The 22,851-nt window shown below is 47.6% G+C and overlaps 1 protein-coding gene across 3 annotated transcripts in view; it reads right to left on the bottom strand.

Annotated features, from left to right (window-relative positions):
- Positions 1-4,379: 4,379 nt before the first annotated feature.
- Positions 4,380-22,851, bottom strand: part of PTP4A3 (protein tyrosine phosphatase 4A3) — a 99,719-nt gene continuing 81,247 nt past the window's right edge. For all 3 annotated transcript variants that reach the window (XM_060277567.1, XM_060277568.1, XM_060277570.1), the window contains 3 exons: positions 13,683-13,813; positions 11,398-11,472; positions 4,380-9,201 (listed from right to left, as the gene is read on the bottom strand). In XM_060277567.1, the coding sequence (XP_060133550.1) occupies positions 9,084-9,201; positions 11,398-11,472; positions 13,683-13,813 (324 nt within the window). In that variant the 3' untranslated portion in view covers positions 4,380-9,083. The remainder of the gene's footprint in view (positions 9,202-11,397; positions 11,473-13,682; positions 13,814-22,851) is intronic.

The raw sequence follows: 22,851 nt of genomic DNA, 5'->3' as shown, positions 1-22,851 counted from the left end.
CTGCAAAACAGGTGGGCATTATCGTCTGGGAAAATCAAGAGATGCCAACAGCAAAGCTAACTCTGGCCAGGCAGAAATGTGTTTGAGCTGGCAGGCAGAGCCCCACAGCTGCTGAATGCAGCTCACGTGGCGCACAGAAGAGAGCTAGCCTGTGTCTGCGTTGTTGCTAGCGGAGCAAGTGGCCTGCCTTTTTTAAGGAAGAAGCTACTGTCGGAGGGGGGGGGGGAGTCCACTCCAGTTGCAAATATTACCCCCAGAGCAGGGATGGGGCTACTGCAATGCAGATTTGCCACCGCTTCTTTAAGCAGCTTAAGATAGCCATCTTAATTGCGCTGCTCTCTGGGGGCGAGCAATGCCATCGCTGTACATGTGTGATCGCGAACTTTCCCACCCTTAAAAGGATCTGAATCACTTCTACTCATGTTCCACCTGGGCTTTTGGTGCATTCCAGCGCCTGCTCTTCCCCTCCCCTCCCTCCCTCCCCCAGCCACCCACGCCAATCTTTAAATGACCCGAGGCTGCCAGGTGCCCAATTGCAATTTCACTTTGCTTTCTACACAGTACAAGGGTGCTTTCTATCTTCTTAGGCCATTGCTCCATCAAGCCTAGTACTGTCAGCACTGGCTGGCAGTGGCTCTCTAGGGGTTTCAGGCAGGGAGAGTTCCCAGGCCTACATAGAGATGGCGTTGCAAGTTTGAATCTGGAATTTTCCAACATGCAAAACTCTGCCACTGACCCACAAAATCTCTCCAAGGGCACCTGCCCCATTATTACCTATTTTATTTTTTAAAATAATTTTTAAATTAGTTGTTACACATATTTACCCCAGAGTCGGACACGACTGGACCTGATGGTCAGGGGGCCCTTTACCTTCTTACCAGCATAACATCCTTTTAAACATCATTTCGAAATTTATGGCTGTCACAGCCTAAGGCTTCCTTCAGCTGCGACTGATGGTTTTCTAAAGTCTAATGATGCATTTTACTATAATTATTGCTATAAACTCAAATTTCCAACACAGTACATCTATTCTTAATTCTTTTCACAATAACTTATAAATTACTCTTTACAAAACTTCTTTTAACCCTACAAGTGATGCCAATTGATTACAATTGCTTTCCAAATATATGGAAAACTTCTTCCATTCCTTTAGGAAAGTCTGGTCCTGCTGGGTCCGATTTTTCCCTGTTAGTCTCGCCATCTCAGCATAGTTCATCCGCTTCTCTAGCCAGTCTTCTTTAACTGGTATTTCTTCTGGTTTCCATCTTTGGGCTAATAGTATCTTTGCTGCAGTTATCGCATATAAAAACAATATTTTTATCATTCTTATGAATTTCTGTACCCACAATACCCAATAGAAGGGCTTCTGGTTTTTTAACAAATGCATATTTCAACATTTTTTTCATCTCATTATAAATCATATCCCGGAAGTCCTTCACTTTCTTACATTCCCACCATATGGTAAAAGGTATCCTCTTTTTCATTTCCAACATTTATTATCTGTTTTCGCTGGTGTTATATACCACCTATATATCATTTTCATGATGTTTTCTTTCAATGCACTGCAGGCAGTAAATTCCATTATTATCCATTTTAAATACTGGTCTCCAGACCTAGCATTCCTCCCAACCTCTGTCTCCTCCTTCCCCCAGTTTAACTGTCCTATTTTGTGGTGTGCTGCACCAAGGTATCTCAGTAGAGTATGCAGCTCTTAATCTCAGGGTTGCGGGTTCAAGTCCCATGTTGGGCAAGAGATTCCTGCATGGCAGGGGATTGGACTAGATGGCCCTCGGGGTCCCTTCCAGCTCTGCAACTCCATGATATGTGGATAGAATGAGAGATGGGGTGGGGCCCCTGAACATTTGTAGACGAAGTGCTGGACCCAAACTGTTGGTAGTGTATGTGGACCTTTTGCATAGTATTTTTATTTCTGTGTTAACTCATTATTCTCCCCCATTTGGTTTTAAGCTGTTGATTATTTTATACTGCAATGCAGAACTGGTCTCCAAATTTCAGCTAATCTAGGATTGCCCAAGTCCAGATTTTCAAGGCGGAATTGACATGCGATGGGAATTTCTGAAAGAGGGCTCTTTGTCCTGGATGCTAGGCAGGAAAAACTGTGGTGGGTTTTTTTTTTGTGTATGTTTTTATAATAAAGAAAGCTCAACCACTCTTGGGTAAAAAAAGAGAAGCAAACCTTTAAAAAGCTAACAATTTCGGTGGTTTCCTAAAAAGGCAGCTCAACAACTTTCAGGGTGTCCTGGTTTTTACTTTTTGAAATTTGGTGCTGTGGTCTAAACCACAGAGCCTAGGGCTTTCCGATTATAAGGTTGGCGGTTTGAATCCCCGTGACAGGGTGAGCTCCTGTTGCTCGGTCCCAGCTCCTGCCAACCTAGCAGTTCGAAAGTTCGTCAAAGTGCAAGTAGATAAATAGGTACCGTTCCAGCAGGAAGGTAAACAGCATTTCCATGTGCTGCTCTGGTTTGCCAGAAGTGGCTTAGTCATGCTGGCCACATGACCCGGAAGCTGTCTGTGGACAAACGCAGGCTCCCTCGGCCAGTAAAGCGAGATGAGCACCGCCAGCCCAGAGTCATTCGCGACTGGACCTAATGGTCAGGGGTCCCTTTACCTTTAAGATAGAACCAAAGGTGCAGAAAGGTTGCTGACCCCCCCCCCCCCCGCCCCAAACCAAGATAGCAGATAGAAATTAGCCAGGCACATTTTGTGATTGGCACGTGTCCAACTGCGACCACACGGAGATCTCTGGATGCCAGTGATCTGGTCTGACCCCTCCACCTGTCTGGTCCCCTCCAGCAGATCAGCAGAAGAGCTTATTCATTGCATTTATATTGCACCTTTTCCTTCAAGGACTACATGGTTCCCCCCCCAAAAAAGTTAATCCCTACAACGACCCTGTGAGGTAGGTTAAGGGACTGCAACAGACTCCAAGGTCACCTCGTGGGTTTCATGACAGAGGGGGGATTTGAACCCTGATCTCCCAGTTCCTAGGTCTGTCCCTCTAGCCACTACCCCCCATTGGCTTCTTAAAGGACTTCTGCTATGAAGCAGCTCTACAAAGTCAGTAAATAAATATGAGGAAAGCAAAATGTTACGTAGAAAAGGATCTGAAATATTTTCCATGAAGTTTGAATTTTATTCTGGATTCGTTTTCTTTGCTGTTTTAATGTGTTGTGAATAGCTTTGAGATAACCCCCCTTTAAAATATAAAGCCGTATAGAAATGAAATGAACAACAATAATTTTCGCAACAAAAAAAGGCACCTAGACATTATGTTGTGGTGACCACAATGTAAGTTTTAAAGTGCCACTTGGAGATTAGCTGATATATCTGGTTTTCTACCTAGAATGAGCAATTTAGGAGGCGTCTAAGCTCAGAGTTCAAACCACAATGACTTGGAAAGGAGTCAGATTGTGGTTATTTCAATGGACAGCTTCTAGTTTCACCGTAAGGGAAGGAGAGATAAATAAATAAATAAATACACTACAACACAAGAGTCTCATACAAAACAGTGAAGCCTTTTTATTTTTTAAATTTTCCTTTGTTGTTGCGGTCGGAGGCAAGGACAGCCTTATTACACTTTTAAGGAAACCTCTCACAACTAAAAAAAAGTGAATACTTTAAAAAAGGCATTGACAGTTTTACACAGGACTTGAGCAGAAAAACAGACAAGTTTTCACTTTTTTTTTTATAATTCTTCTTTTAAAAAAGGGTTATAAAGTGTCTGGACCTCGTTGGCGTCTACCAAAGTGATGCTTGCCCGATATAAAAGCACTGGGTATAATAGTAAAAACCAACAATAATAATTTAGCTATGGCTCAGAGGAAAAACGAACAAGCCAACAAAAAAAAAAATTGCCCCAAATAACTGTTCTCCGCCTAAAACAGCCTTCCCCAACCTGGCGCTCTATGTTCCGAATTACAACTCCCAGCTGAGGGCGGGGCTGATGGGAGTGGCAGGACGTCAAATTAGGGAAGGCAGACCAATGAACTAATGGCGCACCAAGTTTTTAAAAAAGGGAGCCATGGAAAATCCCACTGCTGAAGGCATCAGAAGGATCCTACGATGTATCTTTGGGAAAACACATTTAAAAAAGAAACATATTGAAGCCAGGCGTACCAGTCTGGAAACATGCCCCCTTGTGCCCTCAAGCTTACAGCAGGGATTAGAAGTTGCCCTCGATTAAAACATTAACCTTTCGCCAGCGATTTCACCAAGGTTTAATTCGCTTCCCCGCCGCCAGGGCAAGGCAAGGTGGGAGCTGTTTTTCCGTGACATCTTCCCACACTAGCCTGGGAACATTGGTGTGCCAGGCCAACTGCATGGCTGCCCCCCGCTTGCTCGGCCGCTTGGGGTCAGGTGATGCTTAAGCTAGGACACCCCCCCCCGTCGCGATAGCGCAAAAGCAGTGTGGGAAGAAGCCGGCGGAATTTAAGGCGCTCCCAGGCTGCTGGAAGATTGAACGGGGGTGTGAGGTCCATGTGGCGGAAGCCGTTCCAATTTCCTTCCTGCCAGGTCTGTCCCTTTCCTCCCCTCTCTTCCCAAAAGGCTCTTTCAATGCCCCGAAAGATGCCATCGGACCCCACCGTGCTGCACGTTCAATGCAATTGTTTGCTTTCAGGTGGGAAAAACCTGCGCATGGGGAAATGTTGGAAAAACTGTACACCCATCACTTCCAGGATGTTACATCGAGGGTGCAACAGAGGAGGGTCTGAGCAATTCTCTGGTTGCCTTGGGGTGGAACGACCCTTGGAGCTATGCTGGAAGCCCCCTTTCTCCCCTGATCTCGATCTCCTTGAACATAAAACGTCATTTCATCGCAAAGTTTGCATTAGCAGTTGGAAATCCCCCCTCTGAAACACATTATTGTCGTTTTTAATAATCATAATAATAGTAGAAAACACACACACCATTTAAATTCACATTCCTGGACATTGTAATGAGCCATATACCAGAGCTAAGAGGGTGTTTCAAATCCCCACTTTGGGCTGCAATGCCAGTGCACAGCGCCTTGAGATCTGCGGAGGAACATGATCACTTTTGCTTTACAACAGTCGGGAGAGAGAAATCACCTCTCCCAGTACCACACACACAAAAACCACAAGAGGCATTGCAAATTTATATATATGTTCCCCCCACCCTCCCTGCTAGAGGATACACGCAAGCTTTCGTTTTTTAAATTTGAATTCAAGATTTCCACACTATAAGGCTATTTAAAATGCTGGTATGTCTCGTGTCTGGGCTGAGCCGGAGCTCTGAAGTAAGGTCTGAAGACATTTTATGTGCTATGATTTTTTAAATTTTATTTTTCTAAAAAGAGACCTATGGGGGATTTTTATTTTGCAAAAGGTGCACGTTTGAGGGATAGAACAGCGCTTTTCGGAAAGGATCTTTAAAAAAAGTTGGCGCTTGTGCCCTTTTAAAGAACATTCTTGATGCAGCAGGTAGATAAAAATAACTTCCCCCTGCCTGGGCTGACCATTGCTCTCCACCCCCACCCGCCACCAGGTCGTGGTCTGCACAAATGGTGGTCACTTTTAATTTGAGGGAGGGCACTGTGTTCCCAGAGACTTCTCTTGGGCTCTGGAGCAAGCTGAGTGGCGGCCAGACTCTACCGTAAAGATGGCATCTCCAGGCTATGAAGTTTCACCACGTTTGGGTACATTATGTGCTGATGGCAGAAGGTTGCTAACTAGGGGCTAAAATGAGGAGCGAGCTTCTTGAAAGACCCCCTCAACCTGGAGGCTGGCAGTGACATACATGAACCGGAACAATGCTTCTCTCCTTGGAAGGGAAAACTACAAGCAACATTTAAAAAATAAAATTTAAAAAATTAAAACCAGGAGGTCAGGAACGGTCGGGTGAAGTTGTGTTGGCACGACCACCTCTTTCCGAGGCAGGCATCCCTTTCCTAATTTGCACCACTTGAGTCTGAGGGAAGAGGAAATCCATTATCTGAATGGTTCACATGGGAGGCAGGATGGGGGGGGGAGGAGAATCCCAGCAGTGCACATGAAAGCCATATGCCAGAAGAGGCGGGTGGGCCGAGTCTTCTTTCTCCCTGACAGGCTAGCTGTCTACATGCAAGGATCCCATGTGCGTGAAAGCTTCCGCACAACACAGCCTCTCTGCCTGCAGCCTGAAACCCTGGGGAAATGGTGCAATCCTGCTTCTGCCACAATAGTTAGCCCAAATTCTGGCGCAGGCGCAAAGCCATGCACATTTTGTGCTGCGATCTGCTTGAGTCCACCCTAGTCAGCAAAGCTCCCCGCCCCAAGTCTCACCCCCCCAATTTGGTAGAAGCTCACCCAAAGCAGCTGCCTGCCTGCCCCCCCCAAAAAACTGTTCCATCCACCAAGTCACGCCCTTTGCAGGCTGAACAATTCCCACCCTTCCTCCACCCCATAACCTGCTGGCTGCACACTTGAGCTCTCAGCACAGGAAATCGCTCCCACCCACGCATGGAAGCTGCGAGCGATTTTTCACCAAGAGGACTGCACATTTATCGTCAACCGGAAGAAAGCTTTCTGGGCCAAGGAAGACAACCTTCAAAGTTTAAAAGCAAAAATGCTGAACTTTTTGCTTGAAGGTATTAAAAACGCAACTGAAACTTCTGCTACAAAACCAAGAGGGAAGCATTAGCTTCGCGGCATCTGCACCACAGCTGTGGGGTCTCTGTGGGCTGCGCATCTCAGATTGGGGCAAGTTCACCTTCAGAGCACTAATAATACCAAGGCTTACAGGGAGAGGCAGGGCAAATCTCAGTGCACGTTTGCCAAAAGCAAAGATCCTCGATTTGCTCATGGGGACTTTAATTCATCTATTTCCGACACGGATTACCACTTCAGCCAGGGTCTTCTGCATGCAGATGAAATGTGTGCACCTCCAAACAGTTGCATGACTGTGATAACATTGCATGCCACTCCGAAGTGCCAGAAAAGGAGGAGAGCGCACAAAAAGTGGCTATGTACTCAGAACTCCCATTTTTGGTAGCAAATCAAAACCAAGTTTCTGGATCTCATGACTTTTGAGCAATCCCTGAAGATTTTCACGATTTGGAAGTGTGGCTTCAGTAGCCAAGCTGCAAAATAGAGGACTAGGGAAACCAGAATGAGGCAAGAGGGACAGAATTATTATTCCTCACCCGCCCCCCTGGCAGTCCCCTGATTTCTTGGCCCATAATATATTGGGGGGTAGAATTGTTACCGTTGTTTTTTGCACCGAGGGGCACATAGCCTTAGTCCTCTTTCAGGGAAGAGACAGTGAGCGGCTCCCTAGAACAGCCATTTCCCTGCTGAGGAACGCCGAGGCAGAACGGATGCTTTGGGGGCTGTGATTTCTGCAATGCAGGAGGTTGGACTAGTTGACCCTTGGGGGTCCCTTCCAACTCTACAATTCTACGAATCCAGTATAGGACCAGCCGCTGCTGCTATTCTCACACAGCCCATTGCTGGGGCAGCAAATCTGCAGGAACCCAGATGGCAATGGCGCGATTTAGCTGCGCAAAGACAAAATCACCAGAAATAACTTGTGCGTTTAATAGAGATTAAAAATGTTAAGCATCAAAACAGAAGGTGTGGCTTGGGTGCTCTCGACAAGGGCAAAACCGCAGCACGGAAATGGATTTTAAATCTTCTGGTAACCTCCTCACAACCTGTGAAGAGTCAAGAGAAGATTTATTACTTCTCCTGGGTCAAGCTCCCTCTGTCTCTGAAAACTGGGCCTATGAGGTCCCGGGATCTCCCTGGGTGCCAAAATTACATCGCAGGCTCATTTATTCTTCTCCCGCGAAGTGGGATCTCCTCGCAAACTTCCCGCGACCACAGGAATAGCTGCAAGGGGCAAGAGCGGTTGCTATCTCCTGGCCTGATCTCTTCAGGCCTAGGGCGGAGAGAGGAATAAATTGTGCAGTCCTCCATGTCAAAACCCGGTGTCGTTCCATGCACGAAACAGTTTTCTCTGTCTCACGCCTCTTCCCAATTCCTGAGCCCAATGCCAAACATTCCTGAAGCCCTCTGTTCTCAGACCAAAAACCATTTTTTACTAGCTCCCTGCCTCCCCTGAACTCACTCTGTTTCTCGTGCAGGTAAGCCAAACCTTTGCCAATGAGATACAACCCTAGGATGTCCTTGCAAGGAGGGGCAAGGGTGGGAAATGGATGAGAGGAATTATAGCACCTGGGGGACGAAATCTCACAAGGTAGAACTATGGTGCCTTTGGCAGAGAGCCCGTTTGCTTTCCTGATGTGCATTGCAGAGAAATTTCCCTGTACCTTTCCCAAATGGAGTGAGGAAACCCCCCCCCCTCATGGAGTTAGATCAAAGAGCAGGTCACCCAAGATGACCACAGGACTACCTTGCAAGAAAGGCTACTTTGCAAGAAGGTGGCAACTAAGCCATCACCCCATTACCCAATCGATGCCATCCCTCCGACCAAAGCCAGCTTTCCACCTGGGTTCCAGAAGGCCTGGCAAAAACTGTGGTGCCCACCAAGTCAATCTGAGACACCCCCCCGAGCAGAAAGGGGAGGCAGTGGCAGAGTGGCACTGCCAAAAGACAGCTTTTGGCTTGGTGGGTCGGAACCCACGCTGGCATCAGAGAGAGGGGAGGCAGTGGCAAAGGGTCTGAGCTACAAGAAGTCTATCCCACCCAAAGCAATCCCACTCGGCCCCTGCTGGGGCCTGCCCCTGCCTGGAAAGGAAGTTTTTTTGGGGGAGGATGTGGTGGTCCCAGATAGATACACCCCCGCACCAAGGAAAAAAAGCACAATTGCATTGTGGTTTGCCATCATCGCAAGGTACTCTTGGCAAGTGTTCTGCGAAGAGAGAGGGACCGGGGGGGGGGGGGGAACCAACAACATAATTTCTAGATTTTTTGCGGGGGGAACTCAGCCACCTTCCCTCCTAGGCTCAGATCCCAGCGCTGCCAGATTTGGCGCCGCCGAACAAGGGGAATCTGGCCAGGTGGGAAAGGTAGTCACCGCCTGTGACTTCAGAGATCAAGCCCTGTGTTTGTTTTTGCGGAGTTTGTGTGTGTGTGTGTTTTGGCAAGAGGCTATTACTGAGGTTACATGATGCAGCATTTGTTCTTGTGGTTCTGAGGGTCCTTGAAGCGCAGCCGCTGCTTGGGCCGGTACTTCTCCAGGTACGTCAGCTGCTTGCTGTTGATGGCTCCGCGGCGTTTCCTGGCGAGGCGAGAGAAGGGAGGGGATACAAAAAAAGCAAAGCTTTGGCGTGCTGGTCAAAAACACCTTGCAAGTGTTTGAACAGACACACATGGCTTCTTGACACCCCCCCCCCGGAGTAAAACCTTTCCTGCGGTCCTGGCCTACCAAGAGACGCTCACATGCCACAAGAAAAAGCTCTTTGCCAGCCCTAGTTGGGTGCTTCCGAGGCTGTGCAGCAGCAAAACTCTTTTCTTCCGCGGAGGGTCGGGGGAAAAGGGCTGCGGGTTGGTCGGAGCAGGCCCAGCTGCGCCCTCGACTCCAGATATGGGAGGGTGGGGCTTAGAAGCGAGACCCCCTGACGTTTACGGCCATTCAGCCCCTTCCCCAAGGTCCTTGTTCTGCCAAGAGCACGAGGGAAAGACTGAAGGAACAATCCCCGTTCCGTGGCCGGAGCAGAACACGCTAAGGAGATTAGAGGAAGGGATTGAGAACAGGGCGCCCAGCTGCAGCTCCTAAGGAGAGCTGGCTGCGATGAAGGGCTCACACAGCTATTACAGTTGCAAGCCAGGCGATGCGGCCAGATGGACAGTAATCCTCGCCGGATCCGGCCGGACAGTTTTCACTGGATTCCACACACACACACACACCAGGTTCATTTTAGTCCTTCCCTAACCCCAGATGACTTTCTGGCAGGGCAACAACGCCCCTCTCCCCACAAATAACCCCCCTGAAAGGAAGAGGCGTGGGTGTGTGTGCCATGCGACAGCACAATGGGCTGCACCTCGGAGGGAGAGCAGTTGCTTGGCATGCAGAAGGCTCCCAATGGCATTGGTTATTGCAGAATTCTGCAGCTTCCCTTGCCATGGGATCAAAACATCCCTGACCCAGACTGACTGTTTCTCAGTAGATTGGCAGGGTCTCTCTTTAGATACTGTTTCTGCTAGCGATGTGGGATTTGGGGAAGGGTTGTAGCTCAGCCGGAGAGCATCTGCTCAGCATGCAGAACGCTCAGGGTTCAATCCCCCAAGGGCGTCTTAGGGTGCAGCTAGAAAAAGACTCCCTGCCCGAAAACCTCAAGAATGCTGCCAGTCAGTGTAGACAGCACTAAGTTAGAGAAGACCAATAGCCTGGCCTGTATAACACAGCTTCCTATATCGATGTGATGCTGTCACTGTTACAGGATTACAGGAATCCTCTTGCATCTTTGCATGGGAAAGGTTAGCCTCTCAGGGAGAACAAGGCTAAGCTAAATCCTACTTCTTGATACGCTAGCTTTCTCCATTTAGGTTTTCTGCCGCCGTAGGAAGGGCATTCATTAGATGTGACACACTGCTTAGGACTATGAAGCGGTACAGCCACTTCTATGACTCCAGCGGAGTAGAATGATAGAATCTTAAGAGTGGGAAGGGGCCCCAAGGGTCATCCAGCCCAACCCCCTGCTACACAGGAATCTCAACTAAGCATCCGTGACAGGTGGCCATCCAACCTCTGCTTTAAAAAACCTCCAAGGAAGGAGAGTCCACCACCTTCTGAGGGAGACCGTTCCACTGCCAAACAGATCGCTACTGTCAGAAAGTTCTTCCCGATGTTTAGCAACAGGACCAGAACTGAGATCATCATCAGGTATGTCGAGAGTTGAGTTGTTGAGGACAGGAGGAGAAAGCTGAGTGGCTTGTCATAACAAAAGCCAGCCCCCTAAAGTCAGTCCATTTACAACCCAAGCAGTATATACCCATTACCTTGATCAACTATGGAAGACCAAGGATGGGGTCCAAAAGCTGCGTCTTGAGACATGGGAGTGCCCAGAAACATTTTACAAAGTGCTTTTCAAAGTCCCCTCCGTAGCACAAGAGCAATTTTGGGGAGGAGGGGGAAGACTGCTGTTTAAATTTCCATGAGCCTTGGATCCTGGCCATAAACAAACAGCTTTGTCTGTGTAAATTTGTAGATCAAGTTCTGATTCATTCAGCTAAACCGAAATAAAGAGTTAAAGAGAAGGGGGGGGGGGAAGAGACACTCGTCCCAGCCTTCTTTTATGAGTCTGCACCCAATCGGCTTTCTGAGTGGAACGCACCCATGCCAGCGAGCCGCACTCTCGTCATTTTTGGTGCGTTCCTTAGGCCGAACGACCCCTGCCTTTTCCATAAGTTCTCCCCACAAGCATCAAACCAGCCTGGGAACGCTGGGCAATTGATCTGGATCAGAGGCACTTACTGTCTAATAAACTGAATGGCATCTTCGTATTTCATCCCGCTCTCAATCAGCGCCAGCGCGACAAGAACCGGAGCTCTGGTTAAAGAGAGAGAGAGAGAGAGAGAGAGAGAGAGAGAGAGAGAGAGAGAGAGAGAGAGAGAGAGAGAGAGAGGATTAAACTATCGCACTAGAAAGAAGAAAGAGGGTTCAACTAGAGAAAAACGACTGGCATTTTTAATTTTGCAGGGGGGAGGAGGAGGAGGAAGGCACAGGACTTCATTCACAGCTGCAGTAAACGTAATTAAACACACATCCCTTTCCAACTTGAGCATTTAGATATTTACAGCTGGTTAAAGCCCTGCACAGGCCCTTGTCACTCTCCCTATAAGCCTAGATGGTTGCCTCTTTGGCATTTTGCTCTATGCTTGCACCTCACACTTTTTTCTTCCTAAAAAGTAAGGAGAAATGTCTGTGCGTCTTATGGAGTGAATGCGGGAATGGAGCTGAATTGCCCAGGGGCAAAAAGCAGATGCTTTTTTTTTTTAAAAAAAGAAAGAGCTAAAGGCTAGCAAGAGGGAAAGAGGATTGCAAGAGATCGGGGAGGGAGATAAGGGACACTAGCTCCCTTCCGCCCCGCCCCCTTGTCCAGGCCTCCATTGTTGAATGTTCTGCAGAGGGAGGCTGTTTGTTTCCCCAGCAACATGTGACTGGCTGATTGGATATACTGGCTGATTAGATTATCAGAAGCTGCAGAACTCTTGAGTTGAACAGGATTTTTTCCCTTTGCACAGTAACCTCAACAACTTTGAGCTGATCTTTTAAAAATGGGGCTTTCCCTCTTTCCAAAAGAACCTGCACAATTGTGAGCTGACCCCCCCCCCCAAAACGGGGCTTCCCTGCTTTCCTCCTCAGAAAACTAAGTGCGACTTATGGTCCGGTGCGTCTTATGGAGCGAAAAATACGGTGTTGCCCCGGACCGGTTTGAAGCCCGTATCATGATCTTGTTTCATAACACATTTTGGCTTCCGTCATGATCTCTTCAGCTGGGGGATGGGTGGGTTTTCATCTTGGGGGGTGGGGGTGGATAGCCATCTGTCATGGACATTTCAGTTGAAATTCCTGGAGTGCCCCCTCCCACAATATGATCTAGCTGAGATAGAACTGCAGAGTTGGAGGAGTCATCTTGACCCAACCCCCTGCATTGCAGAGCTCAAATAAATCATACATGACAGGTGGCAATATCCTTCTCCAGTCTAAACAGACCCAGCTCCTTTAAACGCTCCTCATAGGGCTTGGTCTCCAGACCCTTGATCATCTTGGTCGCCCTCCTCTGCACACCTTCCAGCTTGTCAACATCATTCTTAAACTGTGCTGCCCAGAATTGGGCACAGTATTCGCCTGAGTGGTGCATGCTCTGGTTATCTCCCGCTAGGACTACTGCAATGCGGTCTACGTGGGGCTACCTTTGAAGGTGACCTGGAAACTACAACTAATCCAGAATGTGGCAGCTAGACTGGTGACTTCGAGCGGCCACCGAGACCACACAACACCAGTCCTGAAAGACCTACATTGACTCCCAGTACATTTCCGAGCACAATTCAAAGTGTTGGTGCTGATCTTGAAAGCCCTAAACGACCTCGGCCCAGTATACCTGAAGGAGCGTCTCCACCCCCATTTTTCTGCCCGGACACTGAGGTCCAGCTCCGAAGGCCTTCTGGTGGCTCCCTCACTGTGAGAAGTGAGGTTACAGGGAACCAGGCAGAGGGCATTCTCGGTAGTGGCACCCGCCCTGTGGAATGCCCTCCCATCAGATGTCAAGGAAATAAACAACTATTTGACTTTTAGAAGACATCTGAAGGCAATCCTGTTTGGGGGTGTTTTTAATGTTTGATGTCTTATGGTGTTTTTAATATTCTGTTGGCAGCCCCCCAGAGTGGCTGGGGAATGAATGAATAAATTATTACTATTACTATTATTATTAGACAATTATTTCCCTTGATCTAGTCCTGGGTTTCCAAAACGTGGGTCTCCAGCTCTCTTTGGACTACAACTCCCATCATCCCTGACCACGGGTCTTGCTAGCTAGGGATGATGGAAGCTGTAGTCCAAAAAAGACCCAAGTTTGGGAAACCCCCATCTAGTCTGACCCCTGGAAATGCAGGATTCTTCCGTCCAATGCGGGGCCTGAACCCACGACCCTGAGATGAAGAGCCTCATACTTTCCCGAGAGAAGAATGGCCCGACTTAGACTGAGGGGAGTTCCATGTATTCACAGGCTCTTTTGAGAGTGGCAAGCTCCGGCTTACCGTCCCAGGCCAGCCACGCAATGGACAGCCACACAGCAGCCGGGGTCTTCACAGAACTTTGTTTTCAGCAGGTTGAGCCAGTCGTCCACAATCTTGGTGGGTGGCGGAGCACCGTCGTCAAAGGGCCAGTCCTGGAGAAGAAGGGGCAGAGAGAGAGGGGGGGGGAGTTATTCTCAGAATTACTCTAAGCACCCTAATGAGACTGATACCGATGAACTGGAAGAATAGAGATACGATTCCCCTTAATTAATGGCTTTGGCAACCTAACAACATATGAACATAACAATATACGTTGTTTTTTTTTTACAAGCAGTTTACAGTGGTACCTCTGGTTGCGAACGGGATCCGTTCTGGAGGCCCATTCGCAACCTGAAAAGGCTGCATCCTGAAGTGCTGCGTCTGCGCAGGCATGTGACATAATTCGGCGCTTCTGCGCATAGCACGATTTAGCGTTTCTGTGCATGCATGCACGCCGAACCCGGAAGTACCCTGTTCCGGGACATCTGGGTTCGGCGCGTCCGTATCCCGAAAAGATGCATCCTGAAGCAGACGTAACATGAGGTATGACTGTGTTGATTTTATATATATCATAAACACATTTTAAAACCGTAACATCTTGCTTTCCACTCCCCTTCTTGGTTCCATTATTTTATACTTGTTCATGCACGTCTATAACACCTTATATTTTTAACAATCCATTTTTAAAACCTTCTCCGTTGTGATATCAGTTCCATAATTTCTGACCTGGCAATATATCGCAAATCAAGATGCGTGTGTTTCGTGTGCTACGCGAAAAAAACACAACGCAGGAAAAAACTGTGCAGCCAGCCAATGCACAGCTCCATCCTTATTTCAGACATCGTGATATATCAGTACATCACAATACAGATGTAATATACAGAGACTTTCTTTGGATAAATACAATGATATTTGGAGTGAGTTTTACACAAACTATATTAGGTTATTGATAACTATATGTGTATTAAGGACAGGGCATAAAGTAATAATCTGAAGGCAATCCTGTTTAGGGAAGTTTTTAATGTTTGATGTTTAATCATGTTTTTAATATTCTGTTGGAAGCTACCCACAGTGGCTGGGGAAACCCCGTCAGATGGGTGTGGTATAAATATATTATTATTATTATTATTATTATTATTATTATTATTATTATTATTATTCCATAACAATCTATAGAAATGTAACTTTTTTCTCCTTTTCATTTTTCCATTCTTCTTTGTCACACTATCCTTCCATAAATCAAATTCTTCCAATACTGTAAAATATATTTTTAGAAGAGCTTTGGAGAGCTTCTGCCATTCAGTGCAGACAAAACTGAGCCAGACGGGACGTGGGTCTGACTATATAACACACCGTTCCTGGTTGCTAGGTGCTATGTGGCATGGGATAAATCCGTCTGGATTTCACTGTGCAACCGTGTTGGGATCATCCACGAGTTCCAGGGTTGACAAAAGGATTTCAGCCCTGGACTGATTCCACCCCTTTGCAAACAAGAGCACACACAGGCACACGAAAAACCTTCTGCACCATAAACGGCCACCGAACGAAGACAGGCTTGGATAGGAAAGGGAACAGGGAGGAGGCGGGGGGCAGCCAAGCCTGAAGAAGGCTTTCTCCCAGGGGGCCTGCGATAAATCCACTGGTTGTGCGTAATCGGCGAGGCACCGACCCAAGGAGGAGGTTTCACAGATGCAGCTCGTAAATAGTTCATTTCTAGGACGCGGCCCGTCTTCTCTCCGGGCTACGGAGACCTGGAACGCAGGCTCTTATGAGCAGCCTTGCAGCAGAGCCCGTTTTGCAAAAATGAGAAAGAAAAGCCTGTCAGCAACAACCCCCCCCCCGAAAAAGCAAGATTGGTGCCCTCAAAGAGGGTTGCGGAGAGAGAGAGAAAGGGAAAAGACAAAACTCCGAGTGATCTGATTTCTCTCTGGAGCCCCAAAGCTGCATCTTGCAAACAGGCTTGCTCTCTCTTCTTGCGCACAGTGAGAAAATGTTTGCAAGCTGGCCGGTGTCCAGGGGTGGACCGAGAGGCAGCTCTCGACAAGCTGCCCATTTAGAACGGGTTTGGGGTTAGGCAGGGGGAAGAGACAGAGAGAGAGAGAGAGAGAGAGAGAGAGAGAGAGAGAGAGAGAGAGAGAGAGAGAGAGAGAGAGAGAGAGAGAGAGGAGTTCACCAACCAAGCCTCTGCGGATCCTTTCCAAGGACCGGGCGGGTCGGGGAGGAAAAGGGCTATCCAAGGTAAATAGGACAGCCAGTTTTCAGGCTCCTGGCCGCAAAACGCGATGTGAGGCCGATAAGGAGGAAACCACAATGTTGCCTTGTTCGACGTGAAACGAGAACCATGTGGGGGACGCAATCCCCACCGGCACTCGCACAAAGCAGAAACAGATTCAGGTGCATGAAAGCCCCCTTTTGTTTCGTCTCTTAAGAACAAGGAAGCAGGATGTTGAGAACGTGTGTGCAGGGGGAGGGACGATCCCAGAACGAGAGTTAAAACGGCTCCACGTGTCCAAAATTCAGTGGTGGACTTTGGGCTTTGAAATTTCAGTGGTGCCCAGTGTGACGCCAAAATTGGGTGCCTCCACCTTGCCCGCCATTGTTGGGGCACCCAGGGCAGGCAAAGCAGTCAAGCACCCCTGTATTTGCCTCTGCCAAAATTTCACTTGCCATTCGTTTATTGCATTTATGTATCACCATTTTCTTCCAAGGAGCCTAAGGTGGTGCAGATGCCACACCCCCCCTTGCAAAAAATAAAATAAAAATCCATCCTCACAACAACCATGCAAAAATGCATCGCAGGGGGTTGGGCTAAATGACCCTCGAGGGTCCCTCCCAACTCTACGAATAACAGCAGCAACATACACCCCAGCACAACAACGATGTACACACAACACAACTCATCGGCTGCAACCGAATGCTATTCTCAAGCCTAATTTCAGCGAGGGGGGGGGAGGGTTGGTAGAGGGTGTGACTATGCTAATACAACAAAGAGAAAAAAGCGGGGTCAAGTTATGTGGAAGAGGGTTCCTCCATCCTCTCAGCCACCCCAACATTTCGTGCCCTGGGAAACAGTGTTAGAAACTCGGATATGTAAGCTATTTGCCAAATGACACCTTAAACCCTAGGTTATGGTCGGTACAACCAAATGTCTAGGCACAATTTTCCCCCTTGTGGGATTTTCCCCTTGTGGACTACTGCAATGCGCTCTACGTGGGGCTACCTTTGAAGGTGACCCGGAAACTGCAATTAATCCAGAATGCGGCAGCTAGACTAGTGACTGGGATCGGCCGCCGGGACCACATAACACCGGTCCTGAGAGATCTACACTGGCTCCCAGTACGTTTCCGAGCACAATTCAAAGTGTTGGTACTGACCTTTAAAGCCCTAAACGGCTTCGGTCCCGTATACCTGAAGGAGCGTCTCCACCCCCACCATTCAGCCCGGACACTGAGATCCAGCACCGAGGGCCTTCTGGCGGTTCCCTCATTGCGAGAAGTGAGGTTACAGGGAACCAGACAGAGGGCCTTCTCGGTAGTGGCACCCGTCCCGTGGAACGCCCTCCCAGCAGATGTCAAGGCAATAAGTAACTATTTTACTTTTAGAAGACAACTGAAAAACTCCCCCTGTTTAGGGAAGTTTTTAATGTTTAATGCTGTACTGTTTTAATATTCGGTTGGAAGCCGCCCAGAGTGGCTGGGGAAACCCAGCCAGATGGGCGGGGTATAAATAATAATTTATTTATTTATTTATCATCACCATCAATTTCATTTCTATAGCGCTTTATATTTTAAAGGGGAAAAAATCTCAAAGCGGTTTTCAACACCTTAAAACTTCAAATGAACCAACCTGGAATAAAACACAAGCTCCAAGGAGAATATTTCAGATCCGTCTCTAAGTGACATTTTTGCTTTCCCCGTATTTATCTCCCTACTTAATTGATAGAGCTGCCCCATAGCAGAATGACTCTAGAAAGGCAGGGTGGTGTAGTGGTTAAAGTGTTGGACTAGGGCCTGGGAGTCCAGGGTTGAGATCCCCACTCAGTGCAGACAACACTGAGCCTGATGGACCAACGGTCGGATTCAGTACCAGACTGCTTCTCATGCTCTTAACTTGCAGGAACTACTTCATTAGCCTCAGGCATCTGAATCGGCCTTTGGAGGAGCCGATTTGCTCCAGCACAAAAAACAGCAGAGATGCTACTGGATCAGGCCAGTGACCCATCGAGTCCAGCATCCTATTCTCCCGAGTGGAACAGCCCTCTCTCCCATCCTGCTTTTCCCGGGTGGGTACACATGCCTCACTCACGTGTTGCAGTAAGCAAACATCAAGCCAAACTATGGCTTACTGGCACTGTGAGGATGTGCTGGTTCCTTCTGCTCCTCTGCTGTGCCCAGGAAGAGCTCGTTTCTCGCTCACCATGAGCTGTAGCTAAGAATAAGCCTTGACAGCAGCCCACCCCACGTCTTCCTTATTTATTGAGATTTACAAACAATGACAGATCGTGAAGCTGAAGCTCCAATACTTTGGCCAGCTCATGAGAAGAGAAGACTCCCTGGAAAAGACCCTGATGTTGGGAAAGATGGAGGGCACTAGGAGAAGGGGACGGCAGAGGACGAGATGGTTGGCCAGTGTTCTTGAAGCTACCAACATAAGTTTGACCAAACTGCGGGAGGCAGTGCAAGACAGGAGTGCCTGGCGTGCTCTGGTCCATGGGGTCACGAAGAGTCGGACACGACTAAACAACAACAACACAAACAATGAACCTGAAGGGACAAGCAGTACATTATTATTATTATTATTATTATTATTATTATTATTATTATTAGGCAGATTGTGCAAATAAAAGCTCAAAGGGACTCTGCCGCCTGCCTCTGTGCCTTCTATTTTTACCCAAATCCTGCCCTGCCTTAGCTCCTTGACAGTTAATCGCCTTATGCCAGGCTCACAAAGTCTGGCCCGTGCCTCCGGATGAAATCTTCGCTCCCAGCTACACCCCTTCGCCTTGGCTCATCTGCCAGCCACTCGTAACAACACCCCATCTTAAGGGATTTCTCCCTCCGCCCCGATAAGACTCTGAAGCAGGTTTCTCGTGCTAATTTTGCAGTGTTTATCACAATCGATATTTATTAATCCGAACGACTGATGGATTTTATTGCATTTATATCCCACTTCCCCCCCCCCAAGGAGATCAAAGTTGCATGCTCCCCTCAATCCTCATTACAACCCTGTGAGGTAGGTTAGACTGAGAGGCTTGACTTGACTCCAAGGTCACCCAGTGAGCTCCGTGGTTGAGCTTGGGATTTGAACCCTGGTCTCCCAGGTCCAACACTCTAACTGCTAAACCACCAGTGGCTCTACCTCTCTTGAGTGGGCTATCGGTGCCGCAAGCTAAAAATAAAACAAAAATTGTGGTACGGCACAGGTGCTAAAATAAAAAATAAATAGGCAGCACAGCTGGAGAGATGGGTGCCATAAAGTATGTTTTTCTACAGAACTCCATTCCTGATGGCCGTTTCCGGCACGGGGCAAGGGAAGTTTTGCAATCTGCTCCTGGACTGCAAAAAAACGGTCCTTGGAATTGACAGCAACCCCCCGGGTCTCCACTTAGCCAAAATCACCATCGCAGATCTAACGGTTGGATAGGCACACGCAGGAGGCTACGAAGCGAACTGCGTCAAAAAAGGTATTTCATTGTTAATCTACAGGTGGAAACCTTCGATTCCAAGTCCCTTGATCTGCTCCTGGTGCGAATGCATGCACAGGTCACAATTCCTCCGCAGCACAAAAAGCGCATTGCGCGCAGAATTATCCGCTAATTTTGGTTACTTCGAAAAATGTTTGGAAGCTACTAAGTGCGCTCCTAAAATCAACATGGAAAAGGGGCTCAGCTTTCACTCATACTTTTTTTTTATAAAAAAAATAAGCTTCTAGTCCATATGGCCGTGGAGATACGCTTGAAGCTACTTGGCGACGACTGCTGAAATTGCAGGAAGTGAGAAATGGTTGAATATGTTTTTGGGTGGTGGTTTTGATGCTCTGCATAGCTCTTCCCAAAGACCAACCAAACCATTTCTTAAAAATTATTGTTACAGGTAGGTAGCCGTGTTGGTCTGAGTCGAAGCAAAATAAAAAAATTCCTTCAGTAGCACCTTAAAGACCAACTAAGTTTTTATTTTGGTATGAGCTTTCGTGTGCATGCACACTTCTTCAGATACACTAGAAACAGAAGTGTCAGACCCTATATATATACAGAGGGTGGTAGGGGTGGGTGGGAATGGGAGATGGGCTGATGGGAGTGGTAAACCTGTAGATGGGTGTTAATGGCTGCTGATGGCTGCAATTAGTCCTGGGTTGAGGTGCTAAAGAAAGCTTGATCATGCATAATGAGATAAGAAATAATGAGATAAAGCTCATACCAAAATATAAACTTAGTTGGTCTTTAAGGTGCTACTGAAGGAATTTTTTTATTAAAAATTATTATTATTATTTGCAAAATAGTAAAGATTAAAAGAGTTTTAAAACCTAAGAAGAGACCTTAACTATACTTAACTGGCCAGATACCCTGTTTCTCATATTTTAAGACATACCCATAAAATAAGCCATAGCAGGATTTTTAAGCATTCAAGGAATATAAGCCATACCCCGAAAATAAGACATAGTGATAGGCGCAGCAGCAATGCCGGCCGCGGCAGGAGGAGGAAAAAAAATAAGACATCCCTTGAAAATAAGCCATAGTGTGTATTTTTGAGAAAAAAATAAATATAAGACATGTCTTATAATATGAGAAACACGGTACCACCATGAGAGCAAATACCACCTGGAATTCTGTGTACAATTATGGGCACCGCAATTTCAGAAGGGTGTTGACAAGCTGGAACCAGTGCTAGAAGGAACCAGTGGGATAGGAATGCTAGGAGCCATGTGGCATCTCCTATCCAGTTTCAAAAGGCCGGTTGGCAGTTATAAAAAGCGACTGGTGCCCAGCTCATTTCGAACGCTGAGCATATTTAGCCTGGAAAAGAGGAGATATGATAGCCATCTTCAAATCTCTCAAGGGCTGTCCCATGGAAGAGGGAACAAGCTTGTTTCTCCTGCTCTGGAGGGTAGGACTCGAACCAGTGGCTTCAAGTTACAAGAAAGGATTCTGAAAGCAAAAGCTGTTCACAGTAGAACTGTCTCCCTCGGGAGTTACTGCTCTCTCCTTCCTTGGAGGTTTTTAAGCCGAGGTTGGATGGCCATCTGACATGGATACTCTAGCTGGGATTCCTGCATTGCAGGGGGTTGGACTAGATGACCCTTGGGGGTCCCTTCCAACTATGATTCTATGAAATCTTCATGAATGATCAACAAAATGGATGTCCAGGGGCCACCACTGAGTCTTTTGCTGGGAAGGAGGCAGGTGCTTCTCGCATTGCCTAGGTACATTGGTACCTTGGTTCTCAAATGCCTTGGTACTCAAACAACTTGGAACCCAAACACTGCAAACCCACAACTAAGTGTTCCGTTTTGCGAACTTTTTTCGGAAGCCGGAAGTGCTCCGTTTTGAGTGTTACGCTTCCATTTTGAATGTTACGCTGAGGTCTGTCTGTTTCTGCTATTTATTTTGCGTTTTTGTTTGTGTGACTGTGTGGAACCCAGCTCAGTTACTGACCGACTGACTGATTGTCCTACTGCAGGACATAGTTTATTGCTTTCATTTTATGGTCTCAATTCATGTTAAATTGCTGTTTTAGGGGTTGTCTTTAAAAATCTGGAACAGATTTATCCAAAAGCGCGCCTTGGTTTTGGAATGGACTTCTGGAATGGATTAAGTTTGAGAACCAAGGTACCACTGTACTGCTTCTCAGATATTACCAAAATTCCTGTGCCTCCCGACTTTTGGGAAGCAAATTGCCCTGAGTCCGGGCTTGAAACTAGACAGAGCTGCCTGAAAGAATACTACTGAGCTGGAAGCATGCATTCTGGAGCAGGAAGCAAAGATTACACCTGAGCGAAGCCACAACCTTCTCCCACGCCGTTCCTTGCCCTGAGCACAGAAGATTGTGCCTTAATGCCGTCTTTAATTATTTCTAATTAAAAGGGCAGAACAGGCGTTTGAAAATAATCAGTGCTTTTTCTTTTGCTGACGGCTTCAAACAATCAAAGGCAACTGCTGAAACATGCGCAATTTCATTCGTTCCCTGCGAGATAATCACAGAGGGTAACGCGAGCAGCTGGTTTCGTATACAAGCCCCTTTAAAACTCTCCGCCATTCCCTGCAGAAGTCACAGGGTGAGCGGTCATCCAGCCTTCTTCCTGCTTTTGAGGGGGGCATTCCCTGAAGCAGGAGGGGGCTGCACCCACAGGTTATTTTTCCATATTGCTCATGACTCCCGAGCACAAAGACAACCGAGATGTCTCATAAAGGTAAAGGGAACCCTGACCGATAGGTCCAGTCGCGGACGTCTCTGGGATTGCGGCACTCATCTCGCTTTACTGGCCGAGGGAACCGGCATACAGCTTCCGGGTCATGTGACCAGCATGACTAAGCTGCTTCTGGCGAACCAGAGCAGCGCACGGAAACGCCGTTTACCTTCCCGCTGGAGCGGTACCTATTTATCTACTTGCACTTTGACGTGCTTTCGAACTGCTTGGTTGGCAGGAGCTGGGACCTAGCAATGGGAGCTCAGCCGGTCGTGGGGGTTCGAACCGCCGACCTTCTGATTGGCAAGCCCTAGGCTCCGTTAGAAATGTATAGTTGGAAGGACCCCCAAGGTAATGTAAGAATCTCAACTAAAGCATGACAGATGGCCATCCAAACTCTGCTTAAAAACCTCCAAGGAAGGAGAGCCCACCACCTCCTATAGAATCATAGAATCATAGAGTTGGAAGAGACCACAAGGGCCATCCAGTCCAACCCCCTGCCAAGCAGGAAACACCATCAAAGCATTCCTGACAGATGGCTGTCAAGCCTCTGCTTAAAGACCTCCAAAGAAGGAGACTCCACCACACTCCTTGGCAGCGAATTCCACTGCCGAACAGCTCTTACTGTCAGGAAGTTCTTCCTAATGTTTAGGTGGAATTTTCTTTCTTGTAGTTTGAATCCATTGCTCCGTGTCCGCTTCTCTGGAGCAGCAGAAAACAACCTTTCTCCCTCCTCTATATGACATCC

This window comes from Zootoca vivipara, chromosome 8 (genome assembly GCF_963506605.1).
Source record: "Zootoca vivipara chromosome 8, rZooViv1.1, whole genome shotgun sequence".
Lineage (NCBI taxonomy): Eukaryota > Metazoa > Chordata > Lepidosauria > Squamata > Lacertidae > Zootoca > Zootoca vivipara.
The sequence above is the reverse complement of the archived record's forward strand: the minus strand, read 5'-3'. Positions and strand labels throughout refer to the sequence as shown.